At 50.8% G+C, this 24647-nt stretch overlaps 2 protein-coding genes across 8 annotated transcripts in view; one reads left to right on the top strand and one right to left on the bottom strand.

The window, feature by feature from the left end:
* MTMR1 (myotubularin related protein 1) overlaps positions 1-1652 on the top strand; it is a 39297-nt gene extending 37645 nt beyond the window's left edge. For all 7 annotated transcript variants that reach the window (XM_049827491.1, XM_049827489.1, XM_049827490.1 and 4 more), the window contains one exon: positions 394-1652. In XM_049827491.1, the coding sequence (XP_049683448.1) occupies positions 394-558 (165 nt within the window). In that variant the 3' untranslated portion in view covers positions 559-1652. The remainder of the gene's footprint in view (positions 1-393) is intronic.
* Positions 1653-4231: 2579 nt separating this feature from the next.
* The window catches only part of CD99L2 (CD99 molecule like 2), a 33407-nt gene continuing 12991 nt past the window's right edge, over positions 4232-24647 (bottom strand). The window contains exons 2-11 of the mRNA XM_049827842.1: positions 20268-20333; positions 18184-18222; positions 16632-16727; positions 15749-15829; positions 14751-14843; positions 12564-12626; positions 11429-11464; positions 11195-11314; positions 8580-8645; positions 4232-8141 (exon numbers count right to left, since the gene is read on the bottom strand). Coding sequence (XP_049683799.1) covers positions 8077-8141; positions 8580-8645; positions 11195-11314; positions 11429-11464; positions 12564-12626; positions 14751-14843; positions 15749-15829; positions 16632-16727; positions 18184-18222; positions 20268-20333 — 725 coding nt within the window. The 3' untranslated portion in view covers positions 4232-8076. The remainder of the gene's footprint in view (positions 8142-8579; positions 8646-11194; positions 11315-11428; positions 11465-12563; positions 12627-14750; positions 14844-15748; positions 15830-16631; positions 16728-18183; positions 18223-20267; positions 20334-24647) is intronic.

Genomic DNA, 24647 nt, shown 5'->3' with positions numbered 1-24647 from the left:
GGAGCCAGCTTTGTGAACTCTACTCTCCTTACATAGTAAGTTCTGTCCCAACAGGCAGGGGAACTAGTTCCCAGGAAAGGCATTTTAAGTTCAGCTGAAAGTGGTATTGATAAGGAATAGGGGTACATTTATTGGAATATGTTTGGTATCCCATCAAGGCCATTTGCAAACAGTCTTTTGAATCGGTTTCTGCCAACTGTGTTGTTAGAAAGGGACAGTTTGCTGAGATGTTTCATTTCAAATGACTAAAGAAACACTTTCCCTAAATACTGATATACTGAAATTCATAGGTGTTGGATTCCTTGTGTTACTGAAGGAAACAGTGGAAGCATTGCTTGAGAAGATAACTCACTGTGAGAGTCAAAGTAAGCCTTTTCTTTCTTTACCTGGCAGGTTCCAATCCATCAAAATCTTAAAGAGCTCCTTGCCATCCGGACGGAGCTTCAGAAGAAGGTTGAAGATTTGCAGCGGGAAGCTGCTACACGATCTATTTCTTCCTCCTCTGATAGAGGTTCATCTCCTTCCCATTCAGCCACGCCGGTGCACACCTCTGTGTGATGTGTAACAAAAGCCATGTGAAAAAATTTGTCAGGTAATACAGAGAGGAGGGTGAAACGCTTTTCCCATCACAAAAAGATTGTGAGTGACTTGTAATTGCTATGATCTACATGCCTTACTCTGTGTCTGGTATTATCATGATGAGGCCAAAAAGAGCTTCAATAGATGTATTTTCTTGTTGGCAGTTCCCACATGTGTTTTGACATCTCTAGATAAATCACCAATTGTGAAATTAAACTTTGTTTTGAGCAACTAACAATTTAACCATCCTAAAAAGGAATCCATCTGCCAAGCAGACAGAAAAATGCCTCTCACGCTGCCTAGGGTACCATGCCTGGTTGGGAGAATCAGATGAAATGCCACATGATGCTTACACAGAACGTTTTTCTGAATGGGAGCTCCTTACTTCACTCAGTAATATTTTATTATTTTTTTTTTTTTGGCTAGAGCAATTTATTTTTTTTAGGTAATTAATGCACTTGGAAATTGATTTTAAAATAAATGTTTTCCAGTGTAGTCGGTTTTACATTTCGACTAAATATGCCATTAAAAGTGGATGAAGTTAAGCTGGATTTATCAAGTACACCACACTGACTTGTATGATGTAATATATTTGGTAAAGCATGTATTTTAGGTTTTTTAATGCCTTTTGTACAAGTTGAAATAAAGTCTTTTGACTGTTTAGCTTATTGTTCAGTTTCAGCCTCCTGAGTGAGGGGTAAACTTACTCGTGTCAAGGTCTTGTACAAAGTAAAAGTTTGTTTTCTAGCAAATGGTAATATTTGGGGTTGGAATGACACCCAGCTGTGTAAATTGTATAGTCTGTATAGCTCCACATTTTGTTAAGCGTGTTTTGTTTTAAAGTGTACACACAAAATGCAAAGCTGTGTCCATTTATACACATGTGTATGTGATGATGTTAAACATATGCATACTCCCGTGGTTTTAAGCTGTAAGTTCAGAAAATGGATCCTGCCTGTCCAAACTCTTTTGAAGACCTTAACTTGTAATGACTTTGTTTGACAAAGTTTTTAAATAATATGATCTTAATTGGTTTTCTTGAAATAAAGCCTCTTGGCTTTTTGTTTTTTAAATTGCTGCTAGCATTTTTTTCTGTAATTGAATATTTTAACTGGGTTTTTTTATAAAATACACATTCCCAACTTACTTTCATCTCCCCCCCAAAATATTCATATCAGAGAGATTTAATTACTGGAACATCCAACCTTTTAAAAAATTATTCAGCGGCCGTCTTGGAAGGCCCAGAAATGGTACATGTTGAAAATTTTCCCTGGATTGTTTTCCTTGCTATGTTTCATGAGAATCTGGTTCTTAGGGCAGTCAGACACTGCAGCTCTGCTTTTTGACTCATGCTTGTATTGCTCCAAGTTCTGCTGGTGGGAATTAAGCCCCATTCTTAAGAGCCAATTGATTCTATATGCTGACTGTGGTTTTTACTGTGTGTGAGTATTCATTTACTGCGCATTTGTTCTTAATATGCGATGGCGCTTTTCTGTTTCTCTGCATTCAGATGTGTAGCATATAGTTAATGAGTAAGGTGAGCTGCTGAGCACTTTCGCAACTTCACCTGGAAAGGCTAATGTGGTGTATCCAGTCTTAAAGTTTACTGTGCAGTGCAGGTTATTTCAACATGTCCTCTTTATTACAGTGAATGCTTTTTTATAATAGATACTCACCTACAAGAACAAAGTTCAGGAAGGCTTGCAATTTGGCATCTCTTAAGCAACCCTCAGGCTTTTTATAACCATATGAAAGATGTTCTCCTGTAGAAATGGTTCTGCTGGACAGTATGCCAGCAGTGAATTCTTACATTGCCAAAATATGTTGAGCTGGTATTTAAACTCTTCCATACTTGGGATATCCTTGACATTTTAACTGTGTATTAAAGTAAAGCACATTATCTCTAAAATGCAGTGCTAAAGAGAATCTTTTGAAGTTTTTCTCTTTATTGGTGCTAATAATCACAACATTTCCTCTATACTTATTGTAAAAGTGATGACTGGATTAGCTTGGGCATTCTGAGATATTCCTAGAGCTAAAATCGGAGAATTTGGTTTTGCATAGAGAATAGCAGTTATTTCAACCGACTGGCTGTTTATCCACAAGTTTCAACATAGCTCAGCGAGTCTGATCTGCAAGGAGAGCACTGGGGGAGGGGTCCCGCTGTTACATGGGTGAGCACAATGGATGTTTTTCTATGTACCTAGCATGGAAATTTTCAAAGGTATTGTATAGCTTGTATATGCTAGTTAAAGCATAGTTTTGTATTGAAGAGGTGACTGTCTTTGTAGCCAGTCTGCTTCCTGCTAATCAGATTTTTTCCTATTGATTTAACAACTAATTTTGTCATTATTTTTTAATACGGCAGTATTGAACTGGTTGAGGAAAGAGCAGAACCCTGTTCCCTGTCTGATGCACCTTGGACAGAACTATTAACTTCCAATTCAAAAGCTGAATCTTGTTTTGCTTTTGTTTTTGTTTTTTACTCTGCTGAGTATAAAGGGAATGTGCAAAGACAGCAAGCAGTTAAATTTGACCTGTAGGATTTTCCTATTACCAATGACATGTGAGAGGGGGAAGAACCTGAATCCAGTGTCCCAGAATGGGATGAAGCCTTGGTAACCAACTGAAACATTTTTTTGCTTGTAAATTAAGTGAATCATCAGCATCAGACACTCTGCCGGTTTAGTCCTGCTTCAGAGCTGAATTACACTTTTTCCTCCTTTGTAGATAAAAGCAATTTTTTTGTTGTTTCATTAAAATGCAAGAAGGCTTTTCAAGCCGGTAAACACTCCTGTCTGCCTGGTTTTGTTCCCTGCATAGGCAGCCTCCCTCTCAAGGAGTTAAAGCTTTAAACAAGAGGTGTTTGATTTTTCTTATTTTCTGAGAAAAGCTGTACTAATTCATATGGTGTATATAGTAACACCAAGAACGGCTGGTTCTCTAAAAGCTGGAAATAAAGAATCAACAGCTCCTGTTCATGCGCATTGAGCCCCACGGCAGAGGACAAAGTAAAATGGGCAATTTAGAGTATTCCCCAGGTGAAGCATTTATGTTAAAAAGCAAAAAGGAATGGCCATTTGCTGAGAGATCACATCTGCTGAACTAAGTGCGTATCATATTAGAGATCTTTTGACTGCCAGATCTTGTGCAGCTGGGAAGAAAGAATTTTATTTCTGCAAGAAATATGAGTCAGAAGTAGCTAGTTTCAAATACAAACCACCTTTTTTGACTGTGAGACTAAGCATTGCATCATTATACAGAGGTCAAAGCTTAGTTCGCATTGCATGGAAGATTCATCTACTGGATGTGAAAAATGCAAAGAAAACGGCAGGAAACCTAGGGCAGCAAAAAGGACCAAAAACCAGCCGTCCCAAAAACCAGGGACATAGGGCACTACCTGGAGTTTAGTTCCTGAGTGACCCGAGGAGAGCATGTGTGTGCGTGCGCGCGCACGCACGCACAAATACTTCATTTTTACCATTAAAGTCTTCATAATGATACTTGTTTTCTCACAAAGTCCAGTTAGTTTTGTTTTTTTAAATGAAGTCTGTAGTGTGCTTGTAGAAGAGGTGATGTACAGTAAGCATATAGCCCACCATTTGCAGTTTACTTCCAACATGAAAAAACCCACAAAAGATCAAGTCTAAAATGTCTTATAAGTCAACTTGTTTTATTCGGTGTTTTCCAATGGTAGTCAAATTCTGACTGTTACCCCATGATCCTTACATGCACATTAGCAAAATGAATCTTATTTTCTTACAGCATAACATTCAACCTTCATTTGGTATAGATAGCTTCTGCATCAGCAAACAGTATGCCTTGCTTTCAAGTAAGGACTTGACTCAAACGAAAGGATTCTCTCATTTCACAATTCCGCTGTTTCTGAGCTTCATTTGTTCCTGAACCTCCTTTGTTGCAGAAGCAGATTTTTAAAGCCGAAGCCTGTCGACTCATCTTACTTTTTCAGAATTTGAAGTGGTATTATGGACTAATTCCACTTTTATCACAACAAATGAGTAGTTAAGAATGACAATATAGCACTTGTAAGGGTTCATTAGTGGGGTTGCATGAAAATGACTGAGTTTATAGTGCCAAAAAAATGTGAAATTCATGTCAGAGTATTCTCAACTGAAGAATCTAAAATGAAGAAAGTACTACAGTATTGCCAAATCTCAAATGAAGAAACTACTACAGTATTGCCAAAGGAAAATGCAAGTAATTGATAGAATAAACAACAGGAAAAGAGCTAGTTCAATTCTTTCAGTTAGCTGCTTTTCTGTAATTGAGAAACCTTTTCCGAATCATTTTATTAAAAATAGCTTTAATTAAGCTGAAGTGAGGTGTAATAAGAAAAAGAGCTCACAGCACAGGTAGTACCTAAACTCTCAGGACAGCTGTAATATGTAGGTTTTGTACTCATGAAAAAAAAAAAAAATCCCAGTTCTCTGGTGTTTTATGGCCTTTTTTTATAAAGGACAATAATGTTCATACCACGTATACAAAACCTAAGTGCAGGATTTTTAAAAATTTGATATCCAGATTTAAAGAGAATAGATACTAATTAAGTGAAAGTAGTTAGAGAGGTCGGTGCTGGGTCAGTTGTTTGAGAACTTGGATCACTACTAGCAAAATACAGAGGAATCCTCTCAGTTGCTATAATGCCTAAAATATAGATGATGTATAAATTCCCGATTTATCAGAGACTGGTCTGATAGTTCTGATGGAGAAGGAGACAGACTGCAATAAAAAGCAATTTGAGCCTTTACTGACATTTAGCACATTAAGACTGACTTTTGTCCAGTTTTGAAGAGAAGACCAAGTTTAATTTCTTTACTGCAGTATTTGTCAATATTTTCCTATTTGAAATCCTAGAGAAAGAAATCTTGAATTGTTACTGTAAATTTTGGAAAAAGTGCTGCCTTTCACTGTGCATTTATGGTTTTCCACACACCTAGAAATTATGCTAAGGCATAATATTCACCAAAGTCATAGAAAAGGCCCTGGGGAAAGGAGCAACTTCTGAGTTCTAAAAACTGGGTGGGTTTTTTCAGTGAAACAGCTTTTTTTTTATTTATTTATTTTTGTTTAACTGCAGTACTTGTGAATTAGACACGTGTTTCTCCTATGTTCTAGTGTAAGAGTTTCCCGAAGGAGGAGTAGGTGCTATATTCTTTAAGCAATGCTGGACGCTCCATTGCACTGTCCACTAGACAAACAGGGAGGGCACGGTAATAGAAATGCAATAAAACCGATGATCTGCATCTACAGAAAATACGGTCATTGGCAAAAGGAGAAGTGGAATTACAGGCACTTGATCTAAGCTAGGAAAACGGCTCCTAGTGACCATCAGTGCCATGTCATAACACTTCATCTACAGAAACGTCCTAAAAACATTTCTCATGCTACAGCTTTCAAATGTGTTTGGCTAACAAAGAAAAACGGGCGACGGTGCTTGGGCATGGAGATACGCGAACTGAGCTGCGTGGCTTTGTCAGCATCTGCGCTCCTGCAGGTGATGATCCCAATCCCGCAGACCACGCTTCCTCCGTGAAAACCCTTCTCCGGGAGTAAGCAAACACAGAGTGCATCCCATCTCTATCGCCTCTGCTTCCGCTCTCTGAGCAGCCAACAATTAAATATTTTTGTTTTCTAATCCAAACACATTCATAAAACAAAGCAGCAATAGTTGTAGGAGTATTGTTGTAGCCTAAGTGTTCCGAGTACACGTGAGGCACCGTATATCCCTAGAACTTGTCTCCCTTATAAAACACTGTAGCTGTTCTGCTAGAGCTAGTGTAAGGCTTTAAAATGCAAGTGTTAAAAAGAGCGTAAAGAATAGTGCAGCTATTGCAAAATACTTAACCATGTTACTAGGCAATTTCCTTTCAAACGGAGCTGTTAGGCAGCAATGCTCCTAGGCTGATTCACCTCCTGGCAAGGCCTTCTGTAAGTCGTGTCTACCTGAAAGCTGTGAATTTGTACATCAAACTGAAAGGCGCTTTTTTAAATACACATTCACAAAATATGGGATTTGCAAAACAGTACAAAATGCACACGTTTCAGGTTTATATATAAAAATAGTGAGTACCTCTTACACCACGTAAAGTGAATTTTCCTCCACTTGAGAGCACGCTTTTTAAGCCATCACCGATTTGGATAAACGTATTGGAAAGTGGCAGTGTTCATGTTTTAGCAGCAATAAAAAAGGGTTGGGGGGGAGGGATTAGAAACATAAACACAAATTCTTGCGAGATAGCGACGGTCAGGTCTTGACACCGGTTCCGCGCTGTTGAAGAGGGTTGCGCGAGCACTCGCGTGGGACGGGGGTGCTGTCGTGGCGGCAGCCCAGTGTCCTGCTGAGCACCGCTCGCAGCCTGGTGCTTCCCAGAAGGCTGCAGGAACCCCACGCAGGACGGCGATGGAGGACCCATCCTCGCAGGAGATTCTGCCTTTTATAAAGGTGAGTCGGTGACACAAAGGACAAAGCTTTACATCCTTTTTCTGCCTCGGGTGCCAGGGAGGGCTCTCAGTAGTTGCCGATACAAGGCGAAGGGGACTGCATCTTGCTAAGCTTGACTTCTCTTGTAGCGAGTGTTACAGGTCTTAATGGATTCCTACTTGGTTTATTTTCTTTTGGGCTAAATCCGTAATTTGTTCCAGTGTGAATGAGATCTGAACCTGTCCTTGAAAGCATCCAAACGCACGCGGTCTTCATCTCGGCGACAACGCCGGTATCTCATGTCACACAGGCCAACCGTATCGCTTGACACCTTCAGCTCCATTCTGATCTCTAGCATAGCCAAGCATTCAAATGGTGTTTGCTAAAAGTGAACACTGCACGCACTGCCATTACCTGCATTTATGACTTGGTGAGAAAATCGGGCCCTTTTAGTTGGTTAGAAGGCCAGCGCTGCGTGGTGGTGAAGCATCCCCAACTCCTGGCTTCTGAGCAGGCAGTCGCCTGCCTCAGCCCGAGGACCTACCCACAGGCACTTCATTTTTAGGTGTAGCTACGCTAAGGACCGCAACCCCCCCTCAGGAAGTGCGCAGTTTTCATCACCGCCGTTGGAAGTGACAAGCCCATAGCTGATGGCAGAAGTTGGCAGGAGGTGCTTTACAAAGGGCTTTGAATGGTTTGCTTTGGATTGCTACGTACAGGCACTTGGCTGCCCTCATACCTGTAAGCTCTTCTGCTCCTTGAAAAAGACCTTGTCCCTTAACTGAAAATTGACCGCTACTGAAGCACCTTCTGTTGGTTTGCGTACAACTGGACATCAGACCTACAATATTACTTCAATGTAAACATATACCTCTTTGCAAAAAAATAAACACATACTACCACTCTAACCCTAAAGCCTAGAGCAATACGAAGCCAGTTCAAGCCTAAGTACACATTAAATAGCTTTGGAGTCAAATTAAATAAAAAGCTAAATTACAAGCACGTAAGATCTCCGTTTGCTGCCGACTGGTTCTTTTCTAGCCCCAGGTCATGCTTCACATCTTCGCACTGTCTTGTTTTGGTGGTTCTGCTGACTGTGCTTCCACTACTGAATATTTAACTAGGGAGAAAGAAAAAAAATCATGAGTACAATAGCACATGATGGAACCAGAGCGCGAACAACGGGTGCCCAGTACTGGTTGGTTGTATGTGACATTTGAAAAGCCTTTGCAGCAGCCTTGATTATCTGTCACTGAAAGAAGGATCACGCTTTCCTCCTAAGATACTCTCGATGGCTGAAAACATGAAAGCTAAATATTAACTGCCATCGTTTGCAGCACAAGCCCCTTGGTCTCTTACCACGGCTTTCCTTTGTGTGCAGTAAAGGGGGAAAAACACCGTGGTGGGTGTTTCACAAAAAGCTGCAGCATCACCTAAGTGGTGTCTTCATCAAAGAGACACGGCAGCTCGGTACAGCAGGAGGGACTTTAAGAAAGTCCCTCGGTAAAGCTGCTTTTGTGGCCCGATGCAGACAGGGTGAGGAATGCAAGGGTCTCACCTTGGGGTTCCTCGCTTACGACAGCTTCCATGTTTTCCCCTTTCACATATTCCGCGTTAAGTCCCTCTGAGAAGTAACAATAAAGAGAGTGAGATGGGAGGGCAGAGAGTAAAAATGATTTGCTTTGATGCCTTAAAAAGTCTGGTAATGGGCCTATCTGCTGTAAAAGCTACGATGCCTTTTTGCAACCTCCTCTGCATTAACAGCGGTACTGAAACATCAGTAAACCAAAAACAGTGCTGAGAAAGCGTTGCTGGATTTTAAAAGTGACCACAGAGGCTTGCCTAGAAGGCAGCAGCCCTTTTTTCTGAGTCTCTTGCCTCATCTTTATCATGCGAGGCAGCGAGGCTAATTACCGTGCTAAGGCGCTCAGCCAGGAGAAGCGCACGGAGTAGGTACGTCTTCTAGACGGGACTGCTGTGCAGCGGGGGCTGCGTCTACGCGTCGATAGGTGGTATAATTCTCATTAAAAGCTAAGTTATGCAGAGCTGCAGGAAGCAGTTTAGAGCAGGGCTGTGGCGATGAAGCGGGATCCCCGTGGGGTGTCAAATCCCACGGAAGTCCCTTATTTAAATGCAAAGAAGTTTCCAATCTTTGCAACAAGTGCAGCCCAGGTGAAGGCGCAAGGCTGGGTTTGCCGGGTGGCTGCAAGGCGGCAGCGAAGAGGGCACGCAAGGGGATGGCTCCGCTCGCCCCGGTCCAGCTCAGAGCCGCAGAAGATCGAGTTCGGACCCTCTCGGGCACGCCACAGACCTCAGCCATGCTCTACGGCTTCTCTAAAGGACCTTTGCGGAGAGGCAGCGACGGGAGCGCTGTGCGGACCCCTGCGTCCCCTTGGGGAGGGACCAGGGACAGGGTCGGGGGCCGTGATGGTTTGCAAAGGCGGGTCGAGGCAATCCACGCTGCGGCCACGCAACGCGCGCTTTCTAGGCATCTAAACTTGTTTGCACAGCTAAACGCAGCGCGGAGCGCGGCGGGGACCCGCTACGCCTCGGCACCGCGTTCTGACGGGGCTCGTTCGTATCTCACGGGGAAAGAGGGAGGCAGGGACAGCGCTGGGACCACGGCAAGGCAACGGGGCAGCCGCTGCCTCCAAGGCGCAGGAGAGAAGAGAAGTTTCTGCAGCTGGCTGAAAAACCCCACCATAAACCTCCATGCCGCGGAGGCAGGAGACGGCGAGCGGCTCAGGGCAGAGGGGCCAGGGCACAGCTAGCGAGCGGGAGACGCGGTGTAAGAAAAGAAAGTAGGATAAAGAATATTAGGCAGTGTCGTACGCCTCCTTCAGAGGAATCGGCAGATGCTCGTCAGAAGAGGCTCAAAAACGAGAAACGGAGCCGCAGCCTCGCCACCGGAGAAGGACGGCTGGGCAGGGAAAAGAGCCGAGCCTGTTCCTCCGTGCTTCAAGCGAGCGGTCATTACACACCGCCGCTGCCTTCCCCAAGACATGTGTTTTGCTGGGATAACACCAAATGCAATTTATGTTTTTCAATAAAAAGCCACTTTTGCGGTGGCTGACGGCTCTTAGATTTCTGTCATGCTTTGCAATGCATCTAAGGCCTGACATTAGCCCAGCATGCCATGTCTGATGGCTTAAATTAATCCTCCTTTATAATTAACTTTAATTTCCTGCCGCCTTTCTGGGGCTTTGTGTCTCTCAGCTTCCCCCTCATCAAAGCCTTTACTCTTTTTTTTTTAATTATTTATTCTTGCCAAAATATCATTTAAGTGGGGGGAACATGCAAGGGTGTTTCATTCCATCACATTCATTTGACTTTTCCTGCTGATCTAATTTACCAAAATGCTCCTGTTTGTTTCAGGCACAACTGGGAAAATAGCACGATTCCAGCAGAAATTTCCAACCCCAAACACCCTTCCCCCAGAGCAAAGGAGACTCACAAGAGATTTCATTTGATTAATTTAAAAAGAGCTTTTTCCAGCTGTTTGCAGCCACCCTGTAACGGGCTGCAAGAGCCCACCATGGCGAGGCCAGTGCCACGGGGTGAGGCTGTCGGGACACCTCCTGCGATGCTTAAACCGAGCAACTTTAAGGGGCAGCTCACGCACAAGGCACTTTCTGGGAATTGGAAGCTTTGCTACTTAATTTGCACTTAATTGCAGTGATTGCTGCACACCTGCAGGAGGGTGGGGTGGGTCGTACCACCCACAGCTGCCACAGTTGCAGACGCTCACAGTGCTTCCTTCGCTGCTGCTCGGTGAGTTTTTACCTCTTGCTGAGATTTTTGGGGGGTTTTTTGGTTCATACGGTTTGGGGTGGGGTTTTTCCATATTTACCCTGTTTGGCGTCGGGGGTTCGGTCTTTGGCTGTGACTGTGGGTGCGTGTGAGGGGCTGCGTGGAGGCTCCGGGGTGGCAGCGGGTCCTGGGGCTGTCGCTGCCGGTGGGTTCCTGCCTGTGCAGCGCCTGACGGGGCTGGGGGGGCTCGATAACCCATGGCTGGGGCTTTGCTCTGCCAGCTCCGGGTCGCTGGGTACCTGGCACCCCCTCCTGGCTCCAGGCTGGAAAGTGGCAGCGGGGTTCAGGGGGCAAATAGGTGGGTGCTTGCTCGGTGCCCTTGAGGCACTCGGTCGCGGGGGGGGCTGATGGGACGACACTTACGCTGGATGCTGAAGCAGAACTTCTTCTGCTGGTAGGAGATGTAGCTGGAGACGGCCCCGATGAGCGCCATGGCCAGGGCGCTGGCGATGCCGGCGATCGTCCCCGTCTCCGCCACCGTGCCTGTTGGGGCGCAGAGAGAGCGCGGTGCTGTGCTGCTGGGGGGGGGGGGGGACGCGCGCCACCACCCCTCCCACCCCACCGCCGACCCCGCGGCGGTACCGCGCTGGTACCCACCTCCGCCGTAGTCGCCTTCGGTGCTGCCCCCGGCACCTGCAAGAGACGTGAGCCCATCAGCGGTCCCGTGCCCCTCCGCTCCCCCCGTCACCGTGCTGGGCAGCCCGGGAGGGAGCGGGCACGCAGGGGAAGGGCGGCAGCGTGGCCCCAGGGGCACCCGTGGCCGGGGGGGGTGAGCGTATCCCCCCCGTGGGGCACGGCCTCTCTGCTGCCCCACGCTTCTGCCTGGCTTCCCCGGGGCAGCTCGTCGTCTCTCCGAGGGGTGGGAAGCTGCTCCCGTCTCCCGCCCCGAGTGCTGGGGAGAGGGGGCAGTTTTGGGGGGACACCTCTTGCCTGCACGACAGTTAACCTCGCCTCCGCCCCAGGCTGAGCGGATAAACGAAAGGTCGTCAAAACGGTTACACAGCACGCTTGTGCCGTCATAGGGAGGTGACTGGCTGAGCTCCGCAATGTCAGGGCATCTTCACTTGACTCGAAGTCTATTTTAAAATCGCCTTCCTTGGAGAAACGGGGCTGGGAGGAGAAAACACTCCTGCTGGAGGCTGCAGTCCTTACCAAGTCACTTACATCCTGAATTTATGGAAGCAGGTCAGCATTGTATTAATGCCTCCGATGCAGTTTGTCCTTGGCACAGGGATTCATTAAATGTTGATTGGGCTCGTGGTATTCATCTCGTTACTCAGCCGCTTTTAATATTTAATGCTGTGGATCCTCGCAAACGTGCAGGATTATCCGACTGTTGCTGGGTTTCCTCCTTGCTTCAACCGTCAGTGGTCGCGTGGCGGAAGGCAAACGAAGGCTTGTGCCCTCTCACGGCACACGGGTGGGCATCTGCTCTCGAGGTGGATGGGGAGATGCGGGTCCCGTCTGCCCTGGTGGCAGCCGGAGCTGCAGAGCCTCCGCGGGATCAAAAAGAAGCACCTCCAACCGCTGGCACAAGGTGTGACCACGGAGGCCAAAACCTACGTGTTCCCCTGGCTCCTCGGCTGGGACCCCCTCTCCCCAGGTGCGTGCCCCCATCAAGAAGGCGAGCACCCCTCCGTGCAAGGTGGTTTCTAGGGGTTTGGCTGACCTGGTGATTATTGCCTGAGCTGCGAGTGCTAAAGCAAACGAACGTACGTGGGTCAGCGCTTACCTTTCTTCTTGTCTGGGCTGTAGCCGCCGTCCACAATGCTGGCCAGGTCGTCGTCTGAAAATGCTTTAAAAATAACAGGAACAAATGGTAGTTGGCACCCGAGGGGAGACGGGCTCCGTGTGCTCCGCGGCAGCCGGGGAGCTCACCCTCTCAACCTGCACAAAGCCAAATTCACCCAGCAAAACACTGAAGCCACCCTCCCGGGAGGGCAAACGCAGCCAGAGCTGCCTAGAAAACAACATAACGGGAAGGAAAAATAGCGCGTGGCTTGCTTGGGATGAGAGGGATCCCCAAAACCGAGTGCCTTTGGATGGGCAGGGCCTGGAAATGGGACTTTTGGGGGATTCCAGGTGGGGGTCACCTGCGAGCATCACGCACCCAGGGTGGGACTGGCCTCCTGCAAAACCCCGCTCCTGGGGAAATGGTTCTCTGCTGGGCAGACGGAGGCTGCCCTATTCTTTTGAGTATTTTCCCTAAAACTCTCTGGCTGTTTTGAAGAGCCGTGTGGGGCTTTCTGTGCGACAGGGACCAGAGCAGGAGTTAAACCAGCGCCCATTTAAACCAGCGGCTCCCAGTCAGCTGACTGCTCCATCCCCAGTGAGAGCAGGGACCGGTCAATAAAGCAGTGCTGCTTCTCTCGCAATTACCAGATGTTAACAAAATGTTTAACCCAAAATTACTTTAAGCTCATAAAAGAGGTAATAATTGACTTTAAGTCTAGCTTGAAAGAAATACCCCTGAATCAAAGTTTAAATACTACTGTATTATTTTTTTGAACTGAAATGACTAACGTCTTTGCGAGTTCATGAAGTGTTTTGGCTGCTCAGCCTCAGCTGGCAGGGGAGGAGGAAGGAAGAAATGGTTTGTGTGTGCTGGCCGTGCGGCCGGGGACCGCCGAGCCCCGGCCCGGGGTCCTGCCGGCAGGGAGCTGACTCTTCTCCTTCCCAGAGGGACAGAGCGGCTCCAGTGGAAGAACTGAGCACCGGCACACCTCGGTACAGGTGAAAAAGTTATCTCGGGCACAGCTGTAGTGGGAATGTTTAATTTGTGCAGGATAGGTGCAGAGAAACACGGTCTGGGAATCGGCAGCTGAACGAGCGGAGCTGTTGAAGCCCTCGGCTGGGTCCCAGAGGAGCTTCGGGGCACAGCGAGGCATGTGCGGGGAGGAGAGACCCGACGCCGAGCCAGCAAAAGGCTCCTTCTCCGATGCTGTGCCTTGGGAAGGGTTACCTTTGCCTTAACAGCCTGGAAGAGACTGCCTTATGCACTAGCTTACTACAAAAAACAGATTTATGGCCTCAGTAATGAGCGTAGAAAGGAAAAAAAAAAACAAACCCCTGCCTATGCCAGAACCTGGAGAGGTCCCAGGCAGTCCAGGGTGCAGCAGCGCCGCGGGAACGCGTGTGCTGGTTTGTGACCGGTGCCACGTTCCAGCGGTTCAACGCCTCAACCTTTCCTGCAGGAGTCTGAACCTCAACGAGCCCAGAATATCAAAGTGCAGACAAGTCACCTAGTTAATACAATCTAATAAAATACTGGCTATTAATTACACGTGTAAGCAGGGTATACGGCCATCTCGGCATCAATAAACTAGCCGTGCAAAGTCTGTTTTCTAGCTCAAGTGCTCAAGGGAACGATCCTCGCAGACAAATGATTCATTCACCGGAGTATTTTAGAGATGGAAAAAAAAAATCTCCCAGCTCGTAGCGTATGTCGTGCCAGAACTTAAGCCTGCTCTAGATTTATGTCTTGGCAACGACTGCAAACCCCAACAGCGCATGCCCTCGGTTAAATAGCTGTCAGGTACGGGGACGAGGGGGAACTTAACACAATCACCGCAATTTAACGGGTCAGGAGAGACCCTGGGAAAGAAACCTGCAGACAGGCAACAGGTCGTTAGGCAGAGCCCCTCTCTGCCAAGGACCGCCGAGGCAGGGGCTCCTTCCTTCCCCGCGGTCCCGGAGGAAGGGGCTGCGCTGCCTGCCGAAACATCCCCCTCCTCCCCGCAGGCAGGGCAGGGGCCTCGGGCAAGGCAGCGCCTCCGCTTCTCCTTACCCTGTCGTTTGGGGGGGACGGTGTCCGGCAGCGAGATGCCCGTTCCCGGGAGGTCCCGGGGAGGATCTCCCGCGGGTCCCGGGGGACAGCGGGGCTGGTGGCAAGCAGGACAGAGAGGGGGAGTCGGCGTACCTGCACCCGGCCTTACGTCCGGCCTCCCAGCATCTTTCCCATCGTTCTTATCATCAAGGGCATCAGCCAAGTCAAAATCCATAGGATCCTTTGCTAGAAAACGACACGGGGGTTAGCAGTGCTGGCCACAGCCTGCAATTAATTCATTAATCAAGGAAATGCTCGGCTTTGCCAGGGAAAAAGTGCCGGTGAAAGAGACGACGACCCCGACGCAAGCATCTCCCGGTTTTGCTACGCAGCATCGCGGCAGATTTTCCAAACCCATCCCGTTCCGTGCCGCTGTTGGCGAGAAACGTCACGTTCTTCCCGCAGAAACAGCCTCGCGCCGTGGCGCGAGCGCCAGGCAATCGGATAAATCGAGCTGGGTAGAAAAGGTCAGAGCCAAACAGGCGCTCCCGAGGGCCCAGCCAGCGGGGGGGAAGGAGGCGGCTGTGCTGCGCCGCGCTGCCGTGCCGGCTGGAGCAGCCCGCGACTTGATTGCTGGGTGTTATTTTCCTCCGTGAACCGCCCGGTTGGTACCCTGAGCAGCCTGGCTCTGACAGAGCAGCTATTGCCTTCGCTAAACGGCAGCTAAAACCACGGCACGGAGCCAGCCTGGGCTCCTCAGCCCTCCCGCCAGCTCGCACCTTAGTTTATTCCGATCTAAAATTGCTATTTTTTTCTTTTATTGTTTTAAGCCTGGGAGTGCCTTTTGCCAAAACTCTGCCTGAGCAGGCAGCAAAGCTGACGGGGTGCCCTGAGCCTGTGGGACGGGTGTGCTGTGCCGGGGAGGACAGCAAGCCTACTGCCTTAAGACAGGTGGGGGAATGCAAAATGGACCCCCAGGGACACGCAGGGGAATGCCGAGATGCCCCATCTGCCATGTGGTTTTATTTGGGTTTGGGTTTTTTTCCTACGTGTCTCGTGAATAAACAGACTAGAGGCTGGAAATACCGGGGTGAGGGGCAGCACCGCCGTCGCGGCACGTCCCGAAGCCTCTGCCTGCGCCGGCAGCTCACCTGGGTTATGCCTGGGGGGGGGCCTCGTAGTTTTTGGCTGCTTGGTCGTGGTGGTGCGGATGACATCCCAAAAGCTGTTGTCTGAAGGGAGGGGGTGGGGAGAAAAAAAAAAAAAAAGAGACCAAAATGACGTTACCCTCCGAAACGTGCATTCGGACAAGCCCTGAGACGGTTTGGTGCTCTGGTCTCTCCACAGCTTCAGGTGCCCCAGGGATGCTCGAGCCCTCGGTGCGGGTGGTGGGCACCTTCGCGGGGACCTCCTGCGCCAGGGCACGTCTCAGCAGGGCTTGAATTTGAGAAGGGGACAAGCAGGGCTGCCAGGAAAACCCCTCCAAATACACTGCCGGCGGGACACATGCTGCCGCCCGCTCACGAGAGCTCTGCCACCGCGAGGGCAACCCCACGCCACCCCACCGGCTACCCGCGGCACGCAGGATGCTGCCAAAAAGATACTTAGGGATGTGCTACTTTGTTGATGACATCTCCCACCGAGCAACAGCTAACGGCTCCGTCCCGGTTAAAAACTTTTAGAAATGCTGCTCGGCGAAGCCCTCCCGGTACAGCCCAGGCAAAGGTGCATGGGCAATACGGGAAAAGGGACGGCGAAACGCTGGTGCTGACCCTCCTGGCGCGTCAGCAAGAGCCTGGAGCATCTCCTCTGCCGGCTGCGCTACGACAGCGGAGGAGGAGGAGGTGGTCACCTTTTGAAGTCACCTGTTGGTAGCCACCAAAACTTGTTGGAGCTCATCTGTCAATGCCCGACCCCAGCCTCCCAGCTGCCGGGATGGCTCCCGGTTACGTTGGGGGAGCGTTTTCCCCCATCCGGAGCTCCGAAGGTGAGCACACATACACCCTCCCTGGGGCGCGGGGAGCTCCGCGGTACCTGGCTTCCCTGGCCTGGGGAAGGGCTTCGGAGTCGGCTTGGCTGGCTTGGTGGTAGTCTCCGGAGAGGTGTCAAAGTAATCAGCCAAATCAAAGCCTGTTGCGGGAAAGAAGGGATGGTTGAAACCCCCAACGTTTGCGGGGACGGTGCCAGGCTTTCGGCACGCGTTCCCCGCGCGGCAGCTCCGCGGGCGCTGTGCAAGCACCGTCGCACCGTTGCTAGAAGCCACCAGCACCCGCGTCAGCCTGGAGCTGAGAAGGGCGTCCAGCCGCTCCGCTGCTCGACCGCGGCTGTATGGCAGAGCCTTCGAGATCAGCCTGGCCATCGTTTAACTCCCCCCATCCGAGCTGTGGCTGCCACCCGCCCCCAGCCTGAGCAACCCCAAAATAACTCGGTTTTGGGGGGGAGAGCTGCCGGTGTCCTGCAGCATCTCCCGAGAGACGGTGCAGATGAGAAGGTGCTGTGGGGATCGAGCCGGTGGCTGGGACCCGCTCCGCTCCCTGCATGGCTGCCCGTGACCCTGGGCTGGGCAGAGAATGCACGGGAGAGGGGCCAGGGCACAGGAACCCACCGCGGGAGCCCCTTGGTGCTATCGCTCATCCGAAAAGCTCTCCCCGGGGAAGAAGAAACTCGCCGAGACGAAGCCTCGGCCTTGGCACGCGTCCGTTTTCTGGGGAGAGTCGATTGGATCAAACGGCCTCTCGTTCGGGCCGCAGTCCAAACGCCGAAGCCCCGCGTGTGCTTCTGGCACTTGGCTTTTCTTGGCCCCAGCAAAGACCATGATGACCAGGGAGCTGGACAGTCGGATTTGCTTTAATTTGTGCCAAGATCCTCGCGCAGGGGCGAGTGGATTCACTTCTGAGCGCTCCCCAGCTGCAGTTTATTTCGGGCTCCTCTGGCAGGGTTGAGCAACCCTCGGCTCTTGTGACCACGCTATATTTAACTACCTGTGTTTGGCCAGAACTGAGCCAGAGGAGCTGCCGGCAATGAAACTCGAGTGAATTTAAGGGAGCTTCCTCAATTAGGGCAGGTGCTGTGGAGCAGGCCAGCCAGCACATCTGATGGGTACAGGCGGAGAGACATTTGTCCCTGAATGGGGAAATGTCACCAGGCTGGGCCTTGCTGTGGCGGTCAGGGATATATATATATATCTTGGGAGTAAAAAAATGGAAGGAAAATATTCTCTGGGGCTGCTCCTAGAAGGAAAGCTAGCAGGTGCCATGCAGCTAGAAACAAAAGCCCTTGTGTAGCTGAGCGGTGATTTGTGTCTTTTCCATTAGGATAGTGCAAAGCGTGCAAAATTCAGCCTTGGCCGTAAAAGCTCCACTGCCACTCGCCTTCAGCGTGGACAGAAATATCAATATCGCATTTACTTTGGCCATACAGGAGTGCGGACGCGCACGCCGGCACCAGCTTTCTTAGGGGCGAGCGAAGGTGTCCCAGAGCCTCTGCTACGGCAGCAGCACCCGCGGCAGGGCTCACGCGGCTCAAACCCCCGTGGGAAGCAAACCCCGCGCCGCGCTCGAACGATGCGCACGCAAGAAGGTCTCACCTGTCTCACCTGCCGGCTTTCCGGGACCCTTGGGAGTGGCTGTGACAAAACAGACGGGGAGGAAAATGTTAGTCACGGGCATCGCCGAAAACGCGTCGCTTCTGGTTTGAGAACAAACGGCAGAGACTTCGCCACGAGCTTTCCAGCTGCCCAGCGTTGGGTCTGCGTTTGTAAACTCGGAGCCCAGAGTCTGGAGACAGCAGCAAACAGAGCGAGGACAGATACCGTACAGAATGGTGTGGAAAACAAGAGTAAGCTGCCAATGTTTTTTTGTCCCCTACCTGGTCAGTCAGTTAAATGACAGATAATTTCCAGCGCTGCATTATGTACGGGAGGTTCCCTGTCAGCTGGAGGAATTCTGGTGACGCTCCGATGCTCAAATCCCCTGGCCGCTCCTGGGCTAAAACAAGCTACAGCCAGCCTTCGGGGAGGTTGATTTTTTTTTTTTATTATTTTTCACCCCCTGTAAACCGCTATCTATTAATAGTGGCTAGCATTACCAAGTATATGAATAAATTATGAGCAAGAGTTGCTGCTGCTCTATTACCATTCATTTCCATTTGTGCCTCTGAATGCCGGAGCGCTTCTGCTGGGCTTCATTTCCAGCGTGCTGGTACGGTTTGATGCGACCCGACCGCAGACCCTTCGTTTGCTTTTATACCAGGGCTGATGCAGCGAAGTCCAGAGCAGGAGGCAGCAGCTGGGGAGGCTGCGGGGACAGCGCTGCCTCTTCCCCGGGCTCGCAGCCTGGGGAAACGCTGCTTTCCCCCCGCACAAGGTGGCCGTTAGGTGTTTCTAACCAGGTCTCCCCACATACTGTATTAAAGGGCTTGCAGAATCCTAGATGAGATCCCTCAGACCCGTGACCAAGCCTGATACCCCACGGTCTATCCTATCCCCCTCCCGCCGAACCTGGCACGCCGCAGGAGAGATGCACGGAGCATCCCGACTCTTTATTCCACGTAAACTCCAACGTAACACAGCACAAGCGTCTGTGTGTTGTTAGACTATAAAATAAAAGGTTTCAAACCCTGTTGGAGCTTTCGCTTAAATACTTCTAGGTGTATTTTGTGCGACCACAGAGACCGGCATCGCTCGCAGAGCGCTCCCCGCTACCGCCTGGCTGGGCGCTGGGTCTGGTCACCATAAACCGCACGGGGAGGGATGGGCAGCGAGGGGTCCTGGGCGCTGGTGCTCCCAACCCCACCGTGGTGTCTCTGTGTCCCTCTGTCTCAGCTAAGGGGAGCGGGCATCGCGTCTGGGTGCAGACCACTGTGGGGTGGTCTCCCCCCTCGGTGCCAGGGAGGGAGACGGGCTTCTCCCATCAGCTGCTGCGCTGGCGGTTAGGTTCTCTCTTTTGGGTGTAAAGTGAGAGCCGCTCCGCTGAATTGGTGCAACCCCCCCGCCAGCTCCCTGACCTCGCCGCCGTTTCTGCCAGGCCCGAGGCTGAGCTCTGCCGGGCGCTGCTGTCCCCTCAGCGACACAACCCGGCCCTGACTTACGTGACAGTTCTGCGCTTCAAAGCCAAATATTAAATATCAGCACGCCAGCAGCAAGGCACCCCCTTCAGAAATTAGTTTGCTCTGACTGACGGCTTACACTCGAAATTAAGCGAAGCAAAGCAGCGACCCAAAGCGCCGTCTGCTTTCCCCGGGCGCCGCGGTGCAGCGGGACCGGGGCAGGAGCCGGCGCTGCCGCGGGCTCTGCGGGTTGCCCTCACCGGCGGAGAAGGAGAGCGGTTAACGCGTTAGCTTCCAGGCAAACAGGGTCGTGTTTGACGGTAGGTGTTACCAACGAAGGCAAGGAAGCCAAAAAGACGTGCTCGGTCAGCATCGTTGCTATGTCAAAGCACCGGCGTGTGCTTCTGCGGTTTGCTCACGGCAATCGGAAAGCGAAGGGCACGCGGTCACCAACCACCTTCTCCAGGACTATTCCCAGTCCCACCCGTCGGCAAGCCCGGACACTGCGTCTCCCCGGGGAAAGAGACGATGAGGTAGCCCGTGTCCTCCACCGCCCTCCCACCAGCATCAGATCCCAAAGAACAAATCGCATCTATAGCTAACGAATAAATAAATGTGACTTACGTCGCTTGGTGCTGACGTCATACAGGGCATCTTCTAGGCTGAATTCACCTGGGCCGTCCCCATGACCTGGAGACAAAGAATCAGCACTGGTTGTACTGGCTCCGCGTGAAGGAAACCGCCTTTAAATACGGCGTGGCTAGACTCGTTTGCTCAAATTGCTTTAGTCTTTAGAGGGCTTTCTGGTTTTTTCCAAGCCTGACCCATCATCGGCGATGAGGAAGACATCAGCCTCCACCGAATGCTGTGACTGTTAAATTGCAGAGCAGTCATCTCTGGATTTTTCCATTTGTCTGCCCTAATGGATGCGGTATAAAAACACATGCTACGCTTAAATTTGTCAAGGAGAGCCTACCAATTCAACTCTCGAGCTGCCGCTCATTTGTGGCTGCGCTCAGGATGATACGTTTGCTAAACACCGTGAAAACATTGGGACAGTGCAGACAAATTCGGTGAAAAACAAAGCAGCCCTATGCACCTCTTCTTCGCAAGTGCCTTCCAACATCAAAGGCTTCGTAGGAAAATACTGCCGCTGGCTGCCAAGCGCAACTTAGCATTTCAGAGACCGCCTGCATCATTCTGCCTTGGTAATGCAAACCAGGACCAAACCCCCATCCCAGGGATACACCTGACAGGCGCAGGCAGATTTTTTCGTTAGAGATGCCTCACCGCAAGTCCAGTCACTTTATAATATCCCAGGGATAACTCGGCACTACGCCGTGTTCTCCTGCGATAGGGCCAGCTAATCCTTCCTTTCTCCGTCTTTTTTTGCACCGCGTTAATTACTGTTGACTTACCCTAGTTCTGAATGTATTTGTCTTGATAAATTCATGCTTTTACATCTCAGAGCATGCTGAGTAATTAATATCCTTTGGGTTTGCTAAGTACTGCAGCACTGCAAGAGAACATTAAAATGGCTTTCCTCTTATTCCTACTGCTAAATGGATTTAGCTATTGCCACCTGAGCTCCAGCGTGCTTCATGAATAAATTTAAAGCTTTACTGACAAGGACAATAACAACGGGAAGGCAGCAGTCCATCAGAAAGCAGGTATCAGCATTTCAGGGAAAAACTTCTACCGAGAGTGGTCACTAAGTACTGCAACACCTCCAGCTCCGGTTTCACTTACTCACACATCACATCTCATTTCACGTGCCGTCTATTTAAACGTACACTCAGCAAACCTGAGGGTGATTTAAATGCAGGGTCTACGGCTGGCAAGTCGCTACGGGCTCCTCTCCCCTGGCAAAGCGCTCCGCGTTAAGCTACTGCTGGAGGCGTGTGGTAAGTAATACATGTCCCAGCCCACGGCTGCGTTTCTCGTCGAGACGAAGGATGCCAACGCTTCCCCTGTGAGCCTGGAGGAACGGCGGCAGCGGGCGATGCCCCGTCGCAGGCGGAGCCCGGTTACCACCGTGTGAAATCCGCGGAGCGAGGCACGTCGACGAGCCCCGCGCTCAGCACGGCAGCTTGGCACCCTCAGCCTCCCCGCACGCCCCTCCGCTCCCTTGCCAAAATATTTGCCTCTTGGGCCTTACTGCTGGTGAGATATTAGCACTGTGAGACAGGCGACGCTCTCCTGCTCCGACAGCCCGGACGAAGCCGCGGGATTATCGAGTGGTCTGTCGGCGCAAGGGAGCGAAGTAGGGAACATGCAAGACCCTCCACGGTGCCGAAAAACACCTGCCCAGCTCTAGTGCTTGCCCGGGGTCCTGCCGAACCACCAGCGTGTCCCTGCTCGGACCTCACAAGCTCATTACTGCTGTGGCTGAGTGTCCCAAGCTTGCTACTCTGGCAATTTCATGCAGGCTCCCTTTCCCAGCATGGCTTTTTCCCCAGCCTTTACCGGATTTTCAGGAATCGCCAGGACTCCATCATTCTTGTCTTTCTATTTTAAACTGTCATTAACAAAAAGCGGAAGGGGAAAACCACAGCGTGTCTCTGGCAGGATGAGAAGCGCTACAAATCTGACTGGGGGAAATGTGCCGTCGCCGTCTTTCATTTCGGTTCCCCCTACCTCCGTGGCAGGCAGGGCGAGCTGGCAGGAGGGATATGGTGGTGGCACCGAGATTCGCATTGATATGCCAGGAGCCGTCCCTTCCCTCTCCCCCCGCTCTCTCTGCTCTCCGTGATTAAGTAAATGTTAAGGGCGCTGATTTGCTGCACACCAAGCCCTGCCGTTAGCGCATCCTCCCTGCGCTTTACCTTTGATGTAGGAGCCCAAATACAAAGTGAGGGGGAGCGGGCAGGCGTGGGGGTGCGAGCAGCTCGCCCGTTCTTCTGCTGAAGGGCTATGGGGGTCGTGGGGCTGCACGGAGACACCCCCACCCCCGGGCCCTGCAGGGAACGCGAGTGCCCTGAAAAATGGGCTCCCCCCTGCCTGGCTTTGGGGGGGCTCAGCGGACCCGCCGGCTGAGCAGCACTTCCACCTCTCTGGGTTTGGTGACAGCTCCCCTCAGCATCTCTCCCCGCAGGACGAGAGGAGGGTGCCGCTTCCAAAATTGCTCTCCGAAGAGCCGCTGGCACACGACTGGGTCCAGGGGGATGAAAGGTGCTCAGGGCCCTCCGTCCTCATGGGGCTGATGTAAAAAAACAGCAACCGCTGACGTGTCCTGGGCCGCAGCTGCATCCCAGGGGAATGCCCCCAGCTCCGCGTGCACGCAGCCTGCCTGAAGGTGAGGAAAACTGTCGACGTACTGAATCACCTGGCAAAACCTTTCCTGGGAGCTGCCCGTTTCCCACGGCTTTCCCACCGCGGCCCATGGCAAACTGAGATCCTTTTCCAGTACAATTGAAACCCAGGAATCCCCTAGGCATTGGCAAGGATTAATAATAGATTGCCAGTTAATTGAAGCTGACAACATCTTTATTTCACGCAATGGGTGTTATAGAGACGTATTACACCTTTTATGGATCAATAACCGAGCGCCGCCGTCGAAGCCACGCAAACTTGCCTGCTCGCTCCAACAGATAAGAGCTGAATGCTCTCCTCCTTATTCTTTTATTCAGTTATTAAGCAGTAACAAACCCGGCACTTCACAGCCAGACGCTTAAAACCCAACCAGCATTCGGTACGCGTGTTTACCTTGCAAACAGAGTTTTTTGGGAGCCGGCGCTGCTGCTCCCCGCGCTGTCTCGTGCAAATCCCTTTGCTCCCGGAGCCCCGGTCCCGCTCCGTGATGACTGGAGGAGTGGGTCTCCCAGGCTCCCAAAGCCCATCCTCTGCTGGGAACCCACACACAGCACAGAGTATCTCTATATTAAAGATTTATACACTCCGGGAGAAGCTGGGGCACGTTCCTACGTACTGGAGCTCACCAGCTGCTGAGTTACGGAGGCGTTTGCCTGCAACGCGTGCTCAGCGGTGGGGGTCCTGCAGACCCTGACGTTTCACCTCCCCTGTAGGACGTACCCACGCTGCCTGCAACCTGTTCCAGGACTATAAACCCACTGACGTACAACATCATCCTCCGCTGGTTGCTCGGTGTTGGGGAGCAGTACGGGATCTTCGCCGGGGGTGATGATGAGGCTAGTCTGTTGTTTGGTTTTTTCCCCCACCCTTGCACTGGGTCCTTGGAAGAACTCTTGTCTCTGGCTGCTGGGAGACAACGCACATCCCCGGGGGCAGTGGGAGGCGATTCCAGCCCCGTGTGCCGGCCCGGCCGAGGGCACTGGACCGTCTGCGGGACCGCAGGTCTATGGCAGGGGGGAAAATGGACAAAGGAGATGTGTTTTCCATATTTCTTTAATATGACAATCAAAAGAAATCGAGCCAGAACATCTCATGGTACCTAATACGAAAGTCCCAACGCCAGAGCAGGGAGGTGGGGGGACCCCAAAGCTGCAGCTGCGCTGGGTGGAGGCTGTAAAACAGAGGTGAGAGTTGTGGCCAAGCCTGCACTGCAGGCTCCCCTGCCTCTCACCGAGTCCCCTCGCTTTGCCGGGGGTATTTTTAATCAGAGCTAGCTGCTCTTTGAAGGTAGAAGGGTTTTGTGCCTTAATGTATTCTCTCCTCATTATTTTCTGTAGCAGGCAGCTCAAACGCGCAATTGTACTCGTCAGCTTTTTAGTTTTTACAATTATATATATATTCTAATTAAGCCCCACTGTTTGACAAAGCTTGAATTACAGTATCATAATTCACACCCAGTATATTGCTGGGCCGTCTGCAGCACTCGGAGCGAGGTGTATTCCATTTTTAGCGCCAGCCCACGGATCTCTTTGTGCAATATATATGTGTTTAGCTTCCCCGGGAATTGAGAACCCGCGACAGTACGAGATTGACAGCCCGGGAGATTACGGGAGAATGCAAAGCAGGTACAAGGGCAGCAGAAAGTAATTCAAACTGCCTGACTTTTACGCATCTACCTTAGGAGTGATGCAG

Source organism: Accipiter gentilis, chromosome 24, assembly GCF_929443795.1.
Source record: "Accipiter gentilis chromosome 24, bAccGen1.1, whole genome shotgun sequence".
NCBI lineage: Eukaryota > Metazoa > Chordata > Aves > Accipitriformes > Accipitridae > Astur > Astur gentilis.
Note: the sequence above shows the minus strand (reverse complement) of the source record. Positions and strands in the feature narration are given on the sequence as shown.